This window comes from Ursus maritimus, unplaced genomic scaffold (genome assembly GCF_017311325.1).
Source record: "Ursus maritimus isolate PB19 unplaced genomic scaffold, ASM1731132v1 scaffold_16, whole genome shotgun sequence".
NCBI classification, from domain to species: Eukaryota; Metazoa; Chordata; class Mammalia; order Carnivora; family Ursidae; genus Ursus; species Ursus maritimus.
Genome location: NW_024424008.1, coordinates 16,827,232 through 16,842,552, shown reverse-complemented (window position 1 = coordinate 16,842,552; position 15,321 = coordinate 16,827,232). Strand labels below are relative to the sequence as shown.

Genomic DNA, 15,321 nt, shown 5'->3' with positions numbered 1-15,321 from the left:
GAATAATGGTATCAATTTTAAGACTGCTCAGGTAATAAAGTGATATGTATATAAAAACTGGCATATAGCAAGTGGTGGATAAATATTTGCTATTGTTATCACTTAAAATAATCTGACTAGTTATTGAAATTGTCTTTCAATGTTGCCCAGAGCTTTTAGGATAGGAGAGGAGGAGGCTAAAAGCCAAGGATGCCCCCTGCATTTTCAGCCCCCTGGTTGCCCTTGTTAGGCTGCTGACAGTTGAATAGGTGTGAAAGTGCTGGATGTTCTCCCTGCAAGGCAGGTGACAGGTCTGGGTTACCATTATCACGTCACCGAGGAAGAAAGGTCAAATGACTTGCCCAGGGCCACTCACTTCAAAAAACCAGGGCAGAAGGAACCCAAACCTGGATCTTGTCTCCTGAAATTGTATTGTCAGCTGCCTCTCTTCCAAGCTCTCTCTACAGTGCGGGCTGGGGGCGGGGCTGTGAGCTCAGGTGCTCTGGGTTCGCCAGGCTTGTCACTTTCATCTGCGGCAATGCACTGAACTTTTCCACACGCAGTTTTCCCGCACGGAAAACATGGAAAATAAAGCCCACACCTCAAAGCTTTGTCTTCGGGATCACAGGCAAGGAGGGGTCTTTGGAAACTGTAAAGTGCTGCACAAATAACCTTTGCAACAGGCATTAAGACTGGAGCCCCCTACGTGCCTTTTCCTGGAGACGCTCCACCCCCCTCCAAGGCGGCGCGGGGAAGGAAGGAGGATTAACCCCCTGGGCGCCTGTCTGGGCGTTTCTCCAGGCGGCCGGGGAGGAGTTCCGCCCCTCGCCCCCGCCCCGCCGCTCCTCTCCCTGGCGCCCGCACTCGTGCTCCCGGAGTCCGTCTCCCGCCCAGGCCCCGGCTGCGCTCCCCAGTCCGGCACGGCACGCGGGCGGCCCGCCAGGATGCAGGCCCCGCACAAGGAGCACCTGTACAAGCTGCTGGTGATCGGCGACCTGGGCGTGGGCAAGACCAGCATCATCAAGCGCTATGTGCACCAGAACTTTTCCTCGCACTACCGGGCCACCATAGGCGTGGACTTCGCGCTCAAGGTGCTCCACTGGGACCCGGAGACGGTGGTGCGCCTGCAGCTCTGGGACATCGCAGGTGAGCACCCCTCCTCGAGGGCAGGAGGGCCTCGCAGCGGGTCTGCAGTGCCCGGGCAGGGGGGCTGCGGTCCAGTCCCGGGTGCCGCACCGCACAAGACTTTTCCTGGTGGGTTGGAGACTTGGTTTCAAAGAAAACAAAAGTTTCTCTCTTGCTAAACTTCAAGTGCATTCCCTGGCGCGTTGGGGCTGTTGCTTGAACTCCCTCGCACACCCTCCCCTGGGATCTCTCTACCCAATGCGGGCCTCCCCAGGGACGCAGAGAGAGAGAGAGAGAGAGAGAGAGAGAGAGAGAGAGAGAGAGACTGTTGGGAGTTCTCCGTCTCCAGCTCTTTTTCCGGGCGTGGGCGACGCTGCTGGTGACGCGGCCCTTAGTGTCATGCCCGCCACCAAGGGGGAAGCCCTTAGATTGGTTAACAGCGGGAACCAGGAGCGTTCCAGGCAGAGGGGCTTTCTTTACCCATTGCTCTTTTTAATCTCTTAGTTTATTCCAACTCTTGCCCCCCTCTCAGTCAAGCGAGTTTGAGGTTCTCAGCTTTGAGGAACCCAAGGATCTTTGTGTGTATGTATTGGGGGTATTGTGTGTATGTATTATTTCTGTGTTTCTCTCTGGCCTCTGTAATCTATGAAAAGGAGCCTGTGGGGGCGCCTGGGTGGCTCAGTTGGTGGAGTGTCTGCCTTTGACTCAGGTCATGATCCCGGGACCCTGGGATGGAGCCTGGCATGGGGCTCCCTGCTCAGTGGGGAGCCTGCTTCTCCCTCTCCCTCTGCCTGCCACTCCCCCTGCATGTGCTCCCTCTCTCTCTGTGTCAAATAAATAAATAAATAAAATCTTAAAAAAAAAAAAAAAGGAGCCTGTGTACCTACCTTAGGGGCACTTTTGTCAGAGTTTGACATTAGCCATAAGATTTCTTGATTTGCCTTTAAAATTTTCACTGAGAGATCTGGGAAGTGAGAAGCTTCATTACAATGTTTGAAACCAGAATTTGCTTCTGAGGGTTTGTCCCCCCCCTTCCCCCCCACCGCCCACTTGGGCGGGGGGAGTCAGGCAAATGTGCGTCTACTCCAGGAGTGAGTCCTTGGACTGGAGCTGTTTGCAACCTGGGCATGTCCAACCCTTCATTACAGATCCTGGCTCTGCCGCTCAGGAACCTGCTCCGTGGCTTCAGACAAGTCCCTTCGGCTCACTTGCATCCCTGTTAAGTTGAAAGGGGTTGGACATGGCAGCTCAGAAATCTTCCTGCTCCGAAGTTTTCAGGTCCTTTGGGATTCTCTGTGAACAGTGCCACTTCACCTTGGACTGTTTCATGGCTTGTGGTACCAGGAACCTTTATAAGTGCTGGACCCAAACTGGCCACTTCTCTTTCAGAAAATAGGTTCCTTTTTAGCTGGTGTATTTGACTGGAAACACTTTATCATGGCTCGAAGCAAGAACAAATGTGGAAAATTTCTGAAAGGGCATTTCTGTTTCTGGGGACTTCAGTGCCTCTTTAATCATGAGCTGCCTAGTCTTATGATAAAACTTTTGGCATTTGAACAGATTCCTACATCTGGAGTCATCTTCAGCAGCTCCAGTGGCATAAGGGTTATCAGAGACTGGACGATGTCATCAGCCACTATCCGATTTGGCTTTTCATCTAGAAAAGCCACTGTGAGTCTCTGCACTTTGGTTGTTGAATGTTTTAGCGTCTGAAAACTCTTCTGGTGCACTGATGTATCCAGAACTCAAGTTTAGAAGGAGCTTACCGTTTCAAAGGGGATGTAGCTATCATTCAGACTTTTGTGTCAAATGCAAGTAAGGATGTGACCTCAGGCATGTTAGAGAATGTCCATGAGTCTCAGTGTCCTCACCTAACAGAGAAGATAGAAAAGAATGGTAATTAAGAGCCTAAATTCCAGAGTCGAACCACTTTTGACTGTATCCCTGTTTTACCCCACATGTCTTGGATGATTTTAGGCAAGTTCCTTAACCTCCTGATCTCAGTTGCTTTATCCATAAATTAGGCAGAATGCTTTCTCCCAATAAGTGAGAAACGAGCAACCAACAAATGCCAGCTAAAGGTGATAATGCCTACTGTCTAGGAGAACTGCAAGGATTATTATCACACTAACATGTATAAATGCTAGGCAAGACGGACATGATATGAACGTGCTGACCAAGTTGTAATAAATGATGAGTCCTATATTATACCTGTGATATGTTCCAAAATACCCATTTTACAGCTTTATCCATAGTACAACATGCTGTCATGAGCAGTTTAAGTCCCAAGTTTAGAAATCCCTCCTGAGGCGCACCCAGGTATCTTAGTTGGTTAAGCATCTGCCTTCAGCTCAGGTCATGATCCTGGGGTCCTGGGATGGAGCCCTGCATTAGGCTCCCTGCTCAGCGGGGAGTCTGCTTCTCCCTTTCACTCTGTGCTTTCTCTCTCTCTAAAGTAAATAAATAAAATCTTAAAGAAACCCTACAACAACAACAAAAGAAATGCCTCCCAAGCCATGGTTCTGGACTGAAGTTGCTGTGGAGGCTATAGCGATGGAAGTCTGTGGAAGTAAGATATCCAACGAGCTTTGGGAAGTCAGTTGGATGGATACAGTGGCACCTCCGTAGGGGAACTTCTTTTTCCCAGAGCTCTGATGTTCAGTGGTAACCTGTCTTTGGCAGCCTCCAGCCCAAAGACCCTGGGAGCTGATTTAGAAGCTGGGATCAGGCACCGCTCGTTGTGGGGAATTTGGGCCCTTGTGGGAAGGATGATTGGAGCATCATGGTGACATGTTTCAAGCTACAGAGGTAGCCCTGTGAGGAGTGAATTCATATGAAATCCAACCTCAAGTGCCCACTCAGACTCTAGTCAGTTAAGTGTACCTTACAGCACCTTCAGATCAGCCTGTCTGTGCAGACATAGGAATGCTTCTCTCCCTTCTTTGGGCTCAACTCTGCTGTGTGTATGGAAAGAACAGGTGAGACTAAAAGGTGAACAGATGAACCTCACTTTGACATGGTTGGGAGTATGGATGAGATAGAGGGGACAGGCCCTGTCTTGATAGAATATCAGATCCATCTGCCATGGAGGGAATTTTGCTCATTAGATTTTTGATATTCATTCGATTCAATGCCAACTCAGGGCCTATTTGTCCAACTAAATTCCATAATATATCTCCTGTAGCCACTTTGGCCAGTCTGTTCCTGAAAGACTCCAAAAAATACCTCTCAGGGGGCGGCTGGCTGCCTCAGCCTGTAGAGCATGCGACTCTTGATCTCCTGGTCATGAGTTCCAGCCCCACATTGGGTTTAGAGATTACTTAATAAAAACAAAACAAAACAAAAAACACTTTTTTTTTTTCCTTTTTTTAGATACCTGTCAGGGCTTGTGAAGTAGGCCTGAAAACCAAAATGGTAAATACCACAAACCTCACTAGGAATGGCAATTGTCCTGAATCCCAAAGATTCCATCATAGAAGAGCAGCTGGGTCAGCTCTGGGTTCCCATGCTCTTGATAGCGTCAAGAGAAATTAAGTCACTCCACCCAAGGCCACCTACCTATTAAGTGGAAGAGCCAGATTAATATAGTTCTGTGTGACTTGGAATCATGCCATAGCTCTTCAAGACCACAGGCCTGTGAGTGCCTGGGGCACAGTTGGCCCACTGGGCTTATACCCTCCTCCCCTTTAAAGGTGTTGCTTCTTTAGATTTACTTACGGTTATCCTTGCCTTCTTCCTATTTCTAACATGTTTTTGGTTATTAATCAGAATGACTGTGCAGGTAGTGGGAGGAAATAGAATGAAAATCTATTTCTGAAAATTTGATTCTTGGCTATAGGGTTTTTAAAATAGATTTATCAGGAAAAAAGTAAATAAAAGGTTCACATTTGAGACTCTCCTATTCCTCTTCAAATCTGATACTATAATTACTCCATTAACATTTTCAAAGAGAACTCTACAATTTTGTCTAGAACTCTCAGTGTGCTTTGGGACCCCAGCTGCAGGAATTGGGGCAGTCACAGTAATAGTAGCTAATATTTCTTAAGCATTTATTCTTACAGTTGTCCACACATACTTAATTTTGAATTCCCCAGTAACATAGCTGGGTAAGTGGTAGCGCTGGAATTTAAAATTTGGCCATGGAATCCAGTACCCAGTTTCCTAACAGCTTTGCTCATTCCCACAATTTAAAAATAAAATACTTTTGGGGTGCATGGGGGGCTCTCTCAGTTAAGCATCTGACTCTTGATTTTGCCTCAGGTCATGATCTCAGGATTGCGAGACTGAGCCCTGCATCAGGTTCCATGCTGGGCATGAAGCCTGCTTAAGATTCTCTCTCTCCCTCCCCCACTCTTGCTCTCTCTCACTCTCTCTCTCAAATAAATAAATATTTAAAAAATTTTTAAAAATTTTAAAAATACTTTATTTTTTAAAGATTTTAATTTATTTATTTGAGAGAGAGAGTGCGTGAGAGCAGGGGGGAGGGGCAGCGAGGGGGGGCGTAGAGAATCTCAAGCGGACTCCCTGCTGAGCTCAAGCCAGGCATGGAGCTCAATCTCAGGACGCTGAGATCAGGACCTGAACTGAAATCAAGAGTCGGATGCTTAACTGACTGAGCCACCTAGGTGCCCTGAAAATAAAATACTTTAGATATATTCTTTTTTTTAAAAAGATATATTTATTTATTTGAGAGAGAGAGTGCGTGAGAGCAGGGGGGAGGGGCAGCGAGGGGGGGCGTAGAGAATCTCAAGCGGACTCCCTGCTGAGCTCAAGCCAGGCATGGAGCTCAATCTCAGGACGCTGAGATCAGGACCTGAACTGAAATCAAGAGTCGGATGCTTAACTGACTGAGCCATCCAGGCGCCCCTAGACATATTCTAAATATATCTTAAAAATATACTACTTGATGTTGGACAAGCCGTGGGAGATTGCTAGACCTCAGTTGCCTCATCTATAAAAAGGCTCTTGTGTCATTCTCCTGTGATAGCACATATTTGTATTATGTAATCTCTTGCAGTTTCTGGCAGTTCTAATATATTTGCTGTGTGCCCAGGTAGTATGGGGCAGCTTATTCCAACTTCTTCCCTTGTCAGCTTTGGGTCTGGTGGGAGTCACGTAAACGTCTGTGCCTTGTTTTCCTGTCTGTAAACTTGGGACAGTCGCAGAACATGCTGCTTAGAATTGTTAAAAGAATGAAATGAGGTAATTCATTTGAAGTTGGGCCTGCCTGACACAGAAAACATGCTGAATAAATGTTAGCTATTACTCTTGTTCTTAATTGTTATTACAAACTACCTGCACATTCATTTTCCTGCTAGGTCTGCCCAGCATCGCTAAGGATACAGACAGATCAGGTAGTATTGCATCTATTTTATATTAGAGAAGAACAAGAATCAGAGAGGTAAGGGACTTGCCCATTGTTGCAAGAGTTAGCAAGTGGCAGAGGAGCAAAGTGGCCGAGGAAAAATACTGTCCTCAGGGCACATCGATGCTAACTTTCCCTGCCTAAACTGTGCGACAAAGAAACATTGGAGGACATTATCCAATGGGCAGAGCGATGGGAAGGAAGCCTGGGCCTAGAGTCAGGAGCCCCGGGACACTGAGTCCCCATGCCAGTGACCATGAGATTCATCTGGATCACAGTGCTATGTTGTTTCAGGGTTTATAAAATGCTTCCGCATTGTGAAATTCAACGGGGGGGAGTGGGGGGAGGTTTTGGACTTGACTATCCCTGCAGTGTCTATTTCTAAAAGACTGTAATTCTCCAAGGATTTTTAGAAGAAGGGTTTTAAATGTCAACATAATAGATCTAGAAATGTAGAAAGAGCTAAATTTGGCAACCGCATGTCAAGCAAAAAAAAAAAAAAATGCATGTCAAGTTTGGGCCACTCTCTGGTGGGCAGTTTATTGCCTTATTTCTAGCCTGGCTAATTATAGATTTTCTAAATACCATGTGGACTAACATGGTTTGTGCTCAGGGGTAAGCAGTATGTACACGGAGCAAGATGGGGAACTTTCTAAGTAGGGTGAATGATGTGTGGGCAAAGCACCTCAGGGCTTTTTGCAGGGCAATCAGTAGTATCCCTGTCACAGACACAAGAGCATTAGGCCTGTGGGACATATCCACTCATCTAGGTTTTAGAGGACTAGTTCTGACAGGAGGGCACAAGCAGTCTGACCAAGGAGAGCTAAGTCATTTGAGAGAAGGATGGGATGGGGAGGAACAGCTCTAAGGGGCGTGGCTGGTTTCTTCAGCGCAGATGTATATGAAGTGGCCAGTGTGTGTTAGAGACTGTTCTAGGTGAGGAGAAGACAAGGAAGGATAAAGAATTGAACAAGAGCTGGTTCCTGACCTCAAGAAGTTCACGGTTCAGTGGGCATGGTGGCATCAAAGCAAATCACTGTAACAGCGAATGAACTGTATCAATAGGCCACTCCAAAATATTCTGGTGGCGCAGAGGGGGTTCTGCCTGCCTGAGCTTAAAACTGAGGAGGTGGGATAAAACCTCTAGCTCATGGGATATTTCTAGTGCTCTTACCCAGTACCGCTTACTCCCTGTGAGTGATTTCAGGGCTGTGCAGCTCGAGGCAGAAGTTCCTCCTCTGGCTCTCTTTAATTCTGTCTCCTCTTGAGGACCTTACATGTTCCCATGGTTTTAAACTTTATGCAGGTGACTCCAAAAATGTGCATCTAACCTTGACTTCTCATGACCCTCAGACCTACAATTTGGTCTCCCTGCTGACCATCTCCATGATGATCTCTCACATATATTGCAATATCAAAATGTCATAGCAAAGTGGCATAAAAAAACAAAGATTGTTGTTTTTTCTCTATTAGTGAAGTAATATATGCTCAATATAGCAAGATTGGAAAGTAGAAGAGAAAACAACAGTAACAACAACAAAGGAATACAGAGAACATCCACATTCATCCCTATTAATGATAAGTAGTAAAGGATGCTATTTGTAGGTCTAAACTAGGCATCTTTCCCCACTCACTGGGCTTGGTATATACCTTTCCTGTAGTCACTTGGACTTTAAACCTCTGCCATCTTTTCTTCTTTGACTCCCCCAGTCAGATAGTGATTATACTTCACCTGCCACTGCTCTAGACCAAGGACAGCACTATTATTACTTCCCTGTTCTTCTGTAATAGCCACTTGGCTCGTTCTAGTCTCTTCTTCCTTCAGTTGTTATGTGTACCAAGGTCAAGTTCATCTTTCCAGAACATCACCTTGGTGGCTCCCCATTGCCTATAGATTATGTATGTCATGAAAAGAGGAATTAAAACACTAGAGATGGAGTGATAGGAGGGCTGATGGCTAGAAAAAGGACAGATTTCAAATCATAGAGCCATTGAGGGAGGAGTTAGTGGGGTCCTAGCAAGTAGGAAGTGACTGCTGGAGTCCTTGAGGTCTGACCAGGTCAAAAGGAAACCCAGGATCCATTTCACTTTGGCTTGTCATGAGGACAGCTATTGTCATTAAGGGTTGAAGCGGTACTTAAATACTTGTTTTTGTTTTATTTTACTGAATTTTATTTAAAAAGTCATTTTAAAATTTGAGCATTTGAGAAGTGAAGATTTTACCTAGGAAAATTTATTCATTCACTTGATAAGCAGAAGGACTTAGGGATAAACAAAATGTATCAATTTTCGCACTTACGGAATCTGATAGTCTGGTGGGACATAAAAATATTTAAAACAGAGAGATAATTATTTAATCACTGTTTTAATGAGTGTTCTGAAGGGGAGTATCAGGTGCTAAAGGAAAGTCAAAACAGGACACCTACCCTAGCTGTGGTGTGGAGGTGAGGAGACACGGTGCGGCCCACGGTAATCTGGCATAGTTAAAGGTTACAACATGGGAGGAGGGGTTGGTGAGGGAGCAGCAGACAAACCATGAAAGGACCTATATGCTAAGCTAAAGGTTAAAAGTGATCTCTTAGTTGATCAATTTGCCAGGGCAATTTTTGCAATTTAAACACCACAGTGATTGTGACAAATAGGTCTTCTTATTTCCAATTTTGGAGGTGAAAAACCTGGGCTAAGCCCAGGTAGAACATGGTGCCTGGTACATAGTGGCTGCTCAGTGAAAGTGGTTTGATACTGGCGTCATCACTCACCTGAAAAGTTTTTGAGAGTAGTTGTTTTGTAGAAAGGCTTAGAGCCCTTTCTCTCCCTCTTCTGATGATTCACTCTGGGGAATCCTGCAAAGCTTTCAAGTCCTTAAGAACCGCCCTGCCCCCCACTCCCCTTTTTTTCTTTCTTTCTCTTGATTCTGAGATGGAAACTCCCAGAGGGATATGCTGGCCCTGCTACTCCTGGGGTGGAAATCCTCTTTATTCCATCAAGGCAAGATCCTCATGTTCTAGGTTAGTGTACTAGTGTCAGACTTGGCAAGGTCAAGACTGTAACTGTAGCCTGGGTTTCACATTACTGAGTTCCACTTTTTTTTTTTTCCAGCTGTTTGAAAATTTAATTAAGAAACGATATGATCTTAACTTACTCTTTGAAAAAAAACTCAGGTTTTAACTTCCACCATTCCCCACTCCTTTTAGTTTTTAACTCCCAGGTAGTAATCAAATTCTATCTCTTCTGTCTTGAAAACTAACTCTGTCTTATTCCTCTATGAGTGGCCTTGTCTTCACGACTCATCGGGACTACTGTAGCAGCTTCCGAATACCCGTCCCTTCCTCAAGCTTTTCCCCACATTGGTTTATAACACATTCCAGTCTCATCTCTCAGACCTGATCTTGACCATTCCAGGCTCATATGATTGTCACTGGCTAAATACACTTTCCTCTTTTTCACTTAGATGACTCCTATGGATTCTTGGTCACTCAACCCATCTCACATCCCTTAAGAAATGTCTATTGAGCCCATGTGCCCATGGGAGGCACTGTTTCTCTGCGCCCATAATAGCCATGCTCATCCTGGAATAGAAGCCTTCTACTACCTCACTGGAATGTCTTCTCCCAGTCTGTAACCCTAGATCCTGCGTAGTTCTTGAGAGTTAGCAGGTCCTCAGTGAGTGTTGTTCATTCAAAGTTTCCTAGTCAACTATTTCGTCATTGCTTTAATTCCAAGATATATCATTGACCTAAAAATTTCTCCAGTAAAACAAAGCAAAACAAAAACCCTTTAATTTGTTGATGCCTGAAGTTTTCATAATTTTATGAATATTAATGTATTAAAAATATATACACTGTAAAATTAATAAATACAGTAGTCACTTTTCTGAAGGTGGCATTCTTTTTCAGTTTTTCATCATAAAAACTGGGGAGTGACCTTAAAGACCATTCTTAAAAGCTGCACTTCATCATTTAACCAAGTCCTCATAATTTAGAATGAAGTGTTATTCATTTGGAGGTCAAATGGCAAAGCTGTCTTTATGATATTTTGATATATTAGATGAAGTAATAATTTCGAAGGGTAATTTTCACAGTTAAGATCTCGAAGGCTCATCAAACCAAACTGTTCCTTTTACAGAAGAGAAAGCTATGCTCTGAAAAGGGGTTTGCATTAGTTTCTCAGGCTTTTAGAGCTAGTCAATGGTAGGCCTGGAACCAGAATGCAGGCATCTCTGGTTTATTAATAATGAGATTTGAAGAATTAAAAGCTGATTTTTTCACACCAGATATTTTGGTGTAGTCTTAAGCACTAAGGCACAAAAGTGATTGAATTTAGTGGGCACCCAGCCCTCTGAAAATTCATGCAATGAAGAAGAGAGGGTGATGGGACTGGGAGCGCCCAGAGACATACACAGTCTGGCTCAAATAACATCCCTAATATTGGGACACCTGGGTGGCTCAGTCAGTTAAGCGTCTGCCTTCAGCTCAGGTCATGATCCCAGGGTCCTGGGATCGAGTCCCACGTCGGGCTCCCTGCTCAGTGGGGAGTCTGCTTCTCCCTCTCCCTCTGCCTTCCACTCCTCCTGCTTGTGCTCTCTCTCTCTCTTTCTCTCTGACAAATAAATAAATAAAATCTTAAAAAAAAATCCCTAATATTATTTTCCTCTGCTCTCCATTATGAGGCTGAAAATTTGGCTATTGAACTCTTGCTTTCTTGTTCACACCCCATGTTCATTGCCTCTGCGCCTTTGCTCCTGCTTTTCTTGCTGGTTCACATACCCTTCCCTTTATTTCCACATATCCAAATCCTATGATGTGTAAGATCCATCTAGAAGGGCAACTCCTCTACAGGCTTCCCTAATTCTCTCATTCTTCTTCCCTTGAATCTCATGCAACTTTTGTTTTTCTCCCTGTAACACTTCTTCCTTTAGCCTTGTATTAAGAGTTACTTCCAACCTTTCCAGATATCTCTGGTGTGGTTTAGCAGACCTTGCCACAGGTTGTGACATAATTTCATGAAATGACTGTGGAGTCAGCAAAGAGGTAGAGAAGGAGAAAGCACGATATAAGGGGAGAACCAAGCAAGGGCAGGTTTTTTTGGAAGCAAAGGAGAAAGAATTTTAGGAGAGGTTAGTCAATAGTTTCAAACGTTTGAGAGAAATCAGAATTATTTCTTTTTGCTCTGAGTCCCTACTTTTTGCAGTCTCTTTGAGCCCGATACATTATCTAACCTTTCTTCCTCATCAGCCTTGCACAGAACTGCTCTCTCAAGAAAAGTGATGAAAAACTTAGCTTTTTATGTAGTTCCTCAGCCTAATGTGGACAAAGAAATATCCGTAGTGGGAGGGATCCACACAATTTGCAATCTAATTTATAGGGCAAAATTTAAAGGAAATTGACAAATTATTTGTTGGGAAGACTATCTTTCCCNNNNCAATGTAATGTGTTATTAATCGCTGACATTGATGGAGCGTCAGGCATGGTACTATGTGTTTTTATGTATCATTTCATTTATTGCTCACAATGAGTGGCTCTGGTAGGTCCTGTTACTATCCCCATCACAGAGCCAAGGGAACTATGCTTAGACAAGCTAGAAAACACATAGTCAAGGAAATAAAACCACATAAAACTTTTCAAAAGTCATACAGGTCATGAGGGATAGTGCTGGGTAGGAACTGAGATTTATTTGCTGTTTTCTAACTACTTCGTTCTACTGTTTCCTGAGTGATACAGCAGTGCAGTCGTTTTCACATTCCAGAGATTAAGTTGCATTTAGAAGATGCACATTATTTATTTTAAAGAAATAATGTACTTATTTTTGTATCCTTATACTTTTGGATAAAGCTAAGAATTAAATGAGCTTGAGCTGATTTCTTTGCACACATCACCTCTGGGACCGTGGGGTTGGCTTGGCTTAATAACAATGATCTTTCTTTCTTTTTTTTAATAAAGATTTTGTGTATTTATTTGAGAGAGAGAGAGAGCATGAGCCGGGGCGGGGGTGGTGGCAGGAAGGAAAAAGAGAGGGAGAAGCAGACTCCCTGCTTAGCAGGGAGCCCAACACAGGGCTTGATCCCAGGACCCTGAGAGCATGACCTGAGCCGAAGGCAGACACTTAACCAACTGAGCCACCCAGGCGCCCCCCCAAGTTCTCTTTATTAAGTAGCTAGCACCAAACAGTTCAATAAGTATTATGTTCTAACAACTTAGTAGGTATTTGAAAAAAAATTGGAACACAAATTTAAAAAAATTTAAATTTTGTTTTTAATAACTATAATTATTTATTATTGGAAGACGTGTGCCTTTGGGCCATGGAACAACATCTCAAAATTTTGAGTCAGAGTAGACATGACCACTCTCATTTCCTGTTTCACGTTGATTTTCACACGATTCTAGCTTTTTATCATACAAACTGTGAAAACCTCAGTTTCAAAAGGATAGGATCGCATCAGAAGGAATGTAGCTTGGTCTAATGTTAAAATTGTGAACTATCTCAAGCGAGTCGTCCCTGAGGTGTTTGATTGGCTTGAGTACCACTGTGTTTGCCTTGAAATTTTAAAATATCCTATTTATCCTATTGCACCCGTGTGAGTTCACTGACACACCCCAGAGCACCTTTGTACATGTTTTGGGAATTACAGCTCTAGGAGAATCTGGAAATTCTTTTAAGAGTGAAACCCTTAGAGTCTAGTTCTGAGTCCTGGACTTCGGAGCTATTTGTAAAAGTGTTATACCTTGTGAGTTTTTTACTGTCTTGTGAGTTTTTTATGAAAACATCTTTGAAGGTTAGTTAGAGGTGATGTCTCACATGCTAAGTAATTCAAACATAACTTTTTCTTAATACATTTGAGCTTATAGTTCAGTGGAGATATTTTTAGGTTGTTTGTTAGGTATTTGTTTAAGTTGAAATTAGTTTAAGTAACAATATGGGATGCTGATTGTTTTACCTTGATTCATGCTGACCTCTCTTCTGTGACTTGGTTTCATTCCTTCCCACTCTCCAATATTGGACATTACATTATTCTCTATTCAAGTGAATTATTTCATCTAAGCTGAGGAGTGTCGGACCTCAGTCAAAATAAATTCTGACAGAAAAATCTGGGATACTGGGGTATTAACTGTCTCTTACTGTCTCTGTCTCTGTTTCTCTCCCTCACACATACAGCCTGAAATTTAAATATAAATATAGAATTTAATTAGATATTTTGAAATTTATTTTAAAAATAGGTCAATTCAATTAATCCATCTGTCTTTTCTATAATGCTATTGTTTATGGACACCTGAAGAACCAATTGTTACTTTTTATGTCGTCTTACTCTTGCACGCTTCAGCTTAATTCAGTGCAGTGCCTCCAGATTTACCGTCTTGTTGAATAGAGGTAAGATTGGCCTATAGGAGATGACAATCAGTAGTAAGGTGAAATGGGGGAACAAAAGAAGTTGCAGAAAGAGCTTGAGTGGTTCTGAATTGGGGACAGATGTTTTTTCCAAAGTGAATCTTAAGAATGAGCAGTAGTTTAGTATGCAGAGAAAATAAATGAGTTGGATCAAGATCTTACTTTATTCAGTTCTCTCCTCTCCCTGCTGGGGTTCCCCCTCACCAATAAGAAATCAATGTCAGTTGTTGTTTCATTACATAATGAGTACTTGTATTATAGTTCCCTTCTATTGTGCAGGTTTGTTGTGAGCGTACCCTACGAGCCTGCGAGTGTGTGTGCTATGGAGACGTAAGGGAACGGCACTTGAGTAATTCAATAGTGGGCTCAAGGAGGCTCAGTGCAATCAGGGACATAGGCTACAGAGATCTGCAGCACATAAAAAAGCAGTACAAGGCAGGGATGGCCTGCATAAGTGGGGGGACAAGTGATATAGTCAGTGCTAGGTGAGTATAATGGAGGAAGAGGTGACTGTGGGGCCAAGTTAATCAGAAAGCTCCAAGAAGGTAGGGCTTGGTACAACCTTGAAGAATAGTTAGGATTTAGTTAGGTAAACAGTAAGGAAATGGGTCTGTTCCGTTGGGAGTGGAGGGTGCCATGGAATGAATGTGAATGAAAGCAAGAAGCAGGATTTAGAGGAGCGCCAGGCAAGGCATAGTTTTGGGCTGAACCTTGACCTCAGTCTGAGGATTATTCGCCTTTAACTTGTAGATCAAGGTGTACAACTTTGAAAATCCCATAGGACCCCAGAGGGTAAAGTAAATGAACTCTTTTCTCTACCTGGGGACTTGATCCCAGGATCCTGGGATCATGACCTGAGCCCAAGGCAAACACTTAATCAACTGAGCCACCCAGGTGCCCCATCTGACTCTTAATTTTGGTTCAGGTCATGATCTCAGGGTCATGAAGCCCCATGTCAGTCTCTGCACTGAGTGTGGAGCCTACTTAAGATTATCTCTCTCCCTCTCCCCCAACCCCTGCTCATGCCCTCTCTCTCTCTCTCAAAAAACCAAAAACAAAACAAATATATATATAGTCAACTTGTTCTTCAGGATTTTACAGTGCTATGGTGGAGACTGAAGCATAGCTATATAGCATGATAAATGTGAATAGGGTAAGATAAAGAAAATGCTGTGGGGTGGTGAAAAGGAGTCATTAGTTTCAGCTGGGAGGCCAGGGGAGGTTGACCCAATATAATGACATTTCAGGGCACAGTTGTAGCATGCACGGCATTTCACTGGACAGAGTGGGAGGAAAGATGGGGAAGGAATTCTGGCTTTGGGAGCAGTTGTATAAAAAAGCAAGAAAATCCAGGGAGTAATGGAGGATGTGTTTTAGAAAGAGTAGTGCTCCAGTGTGGTTTGGCCATGGAGCATGTTGAAGGAAGTGATAGGAGGAGTTTGGAAAGATGGTTGGAGCCAAAGTCTCCT

The 15,321-nt window shown here is 43.7% G+C and overlaps 1 protein-coding gene across 1 annotated transcript in view; it reads left to right on the top strand.

Annotated features, from left to right (window-relative positions):
• The first annotated feature begins 625 nt into the window (after positions 1-625).
• The window catches only part of RAB38 (RAB38, member RAS oncogene family), a 51,950-nt gene continuing 37,254 nt past the window's right edge, over positions 626-15,321 (top strand). Inside the window, exon 1 of the mRNA XM_008704431.2 lies at positions 626-1,125. Coding sequence (XP_008702653.1) covers positions 924-1,125 — 202 coding nt within the window. The 5' untranslated portion in view covers positions 626-923. The remainder of the gene's footprint in view (positions 1,126-15,321) is intronic.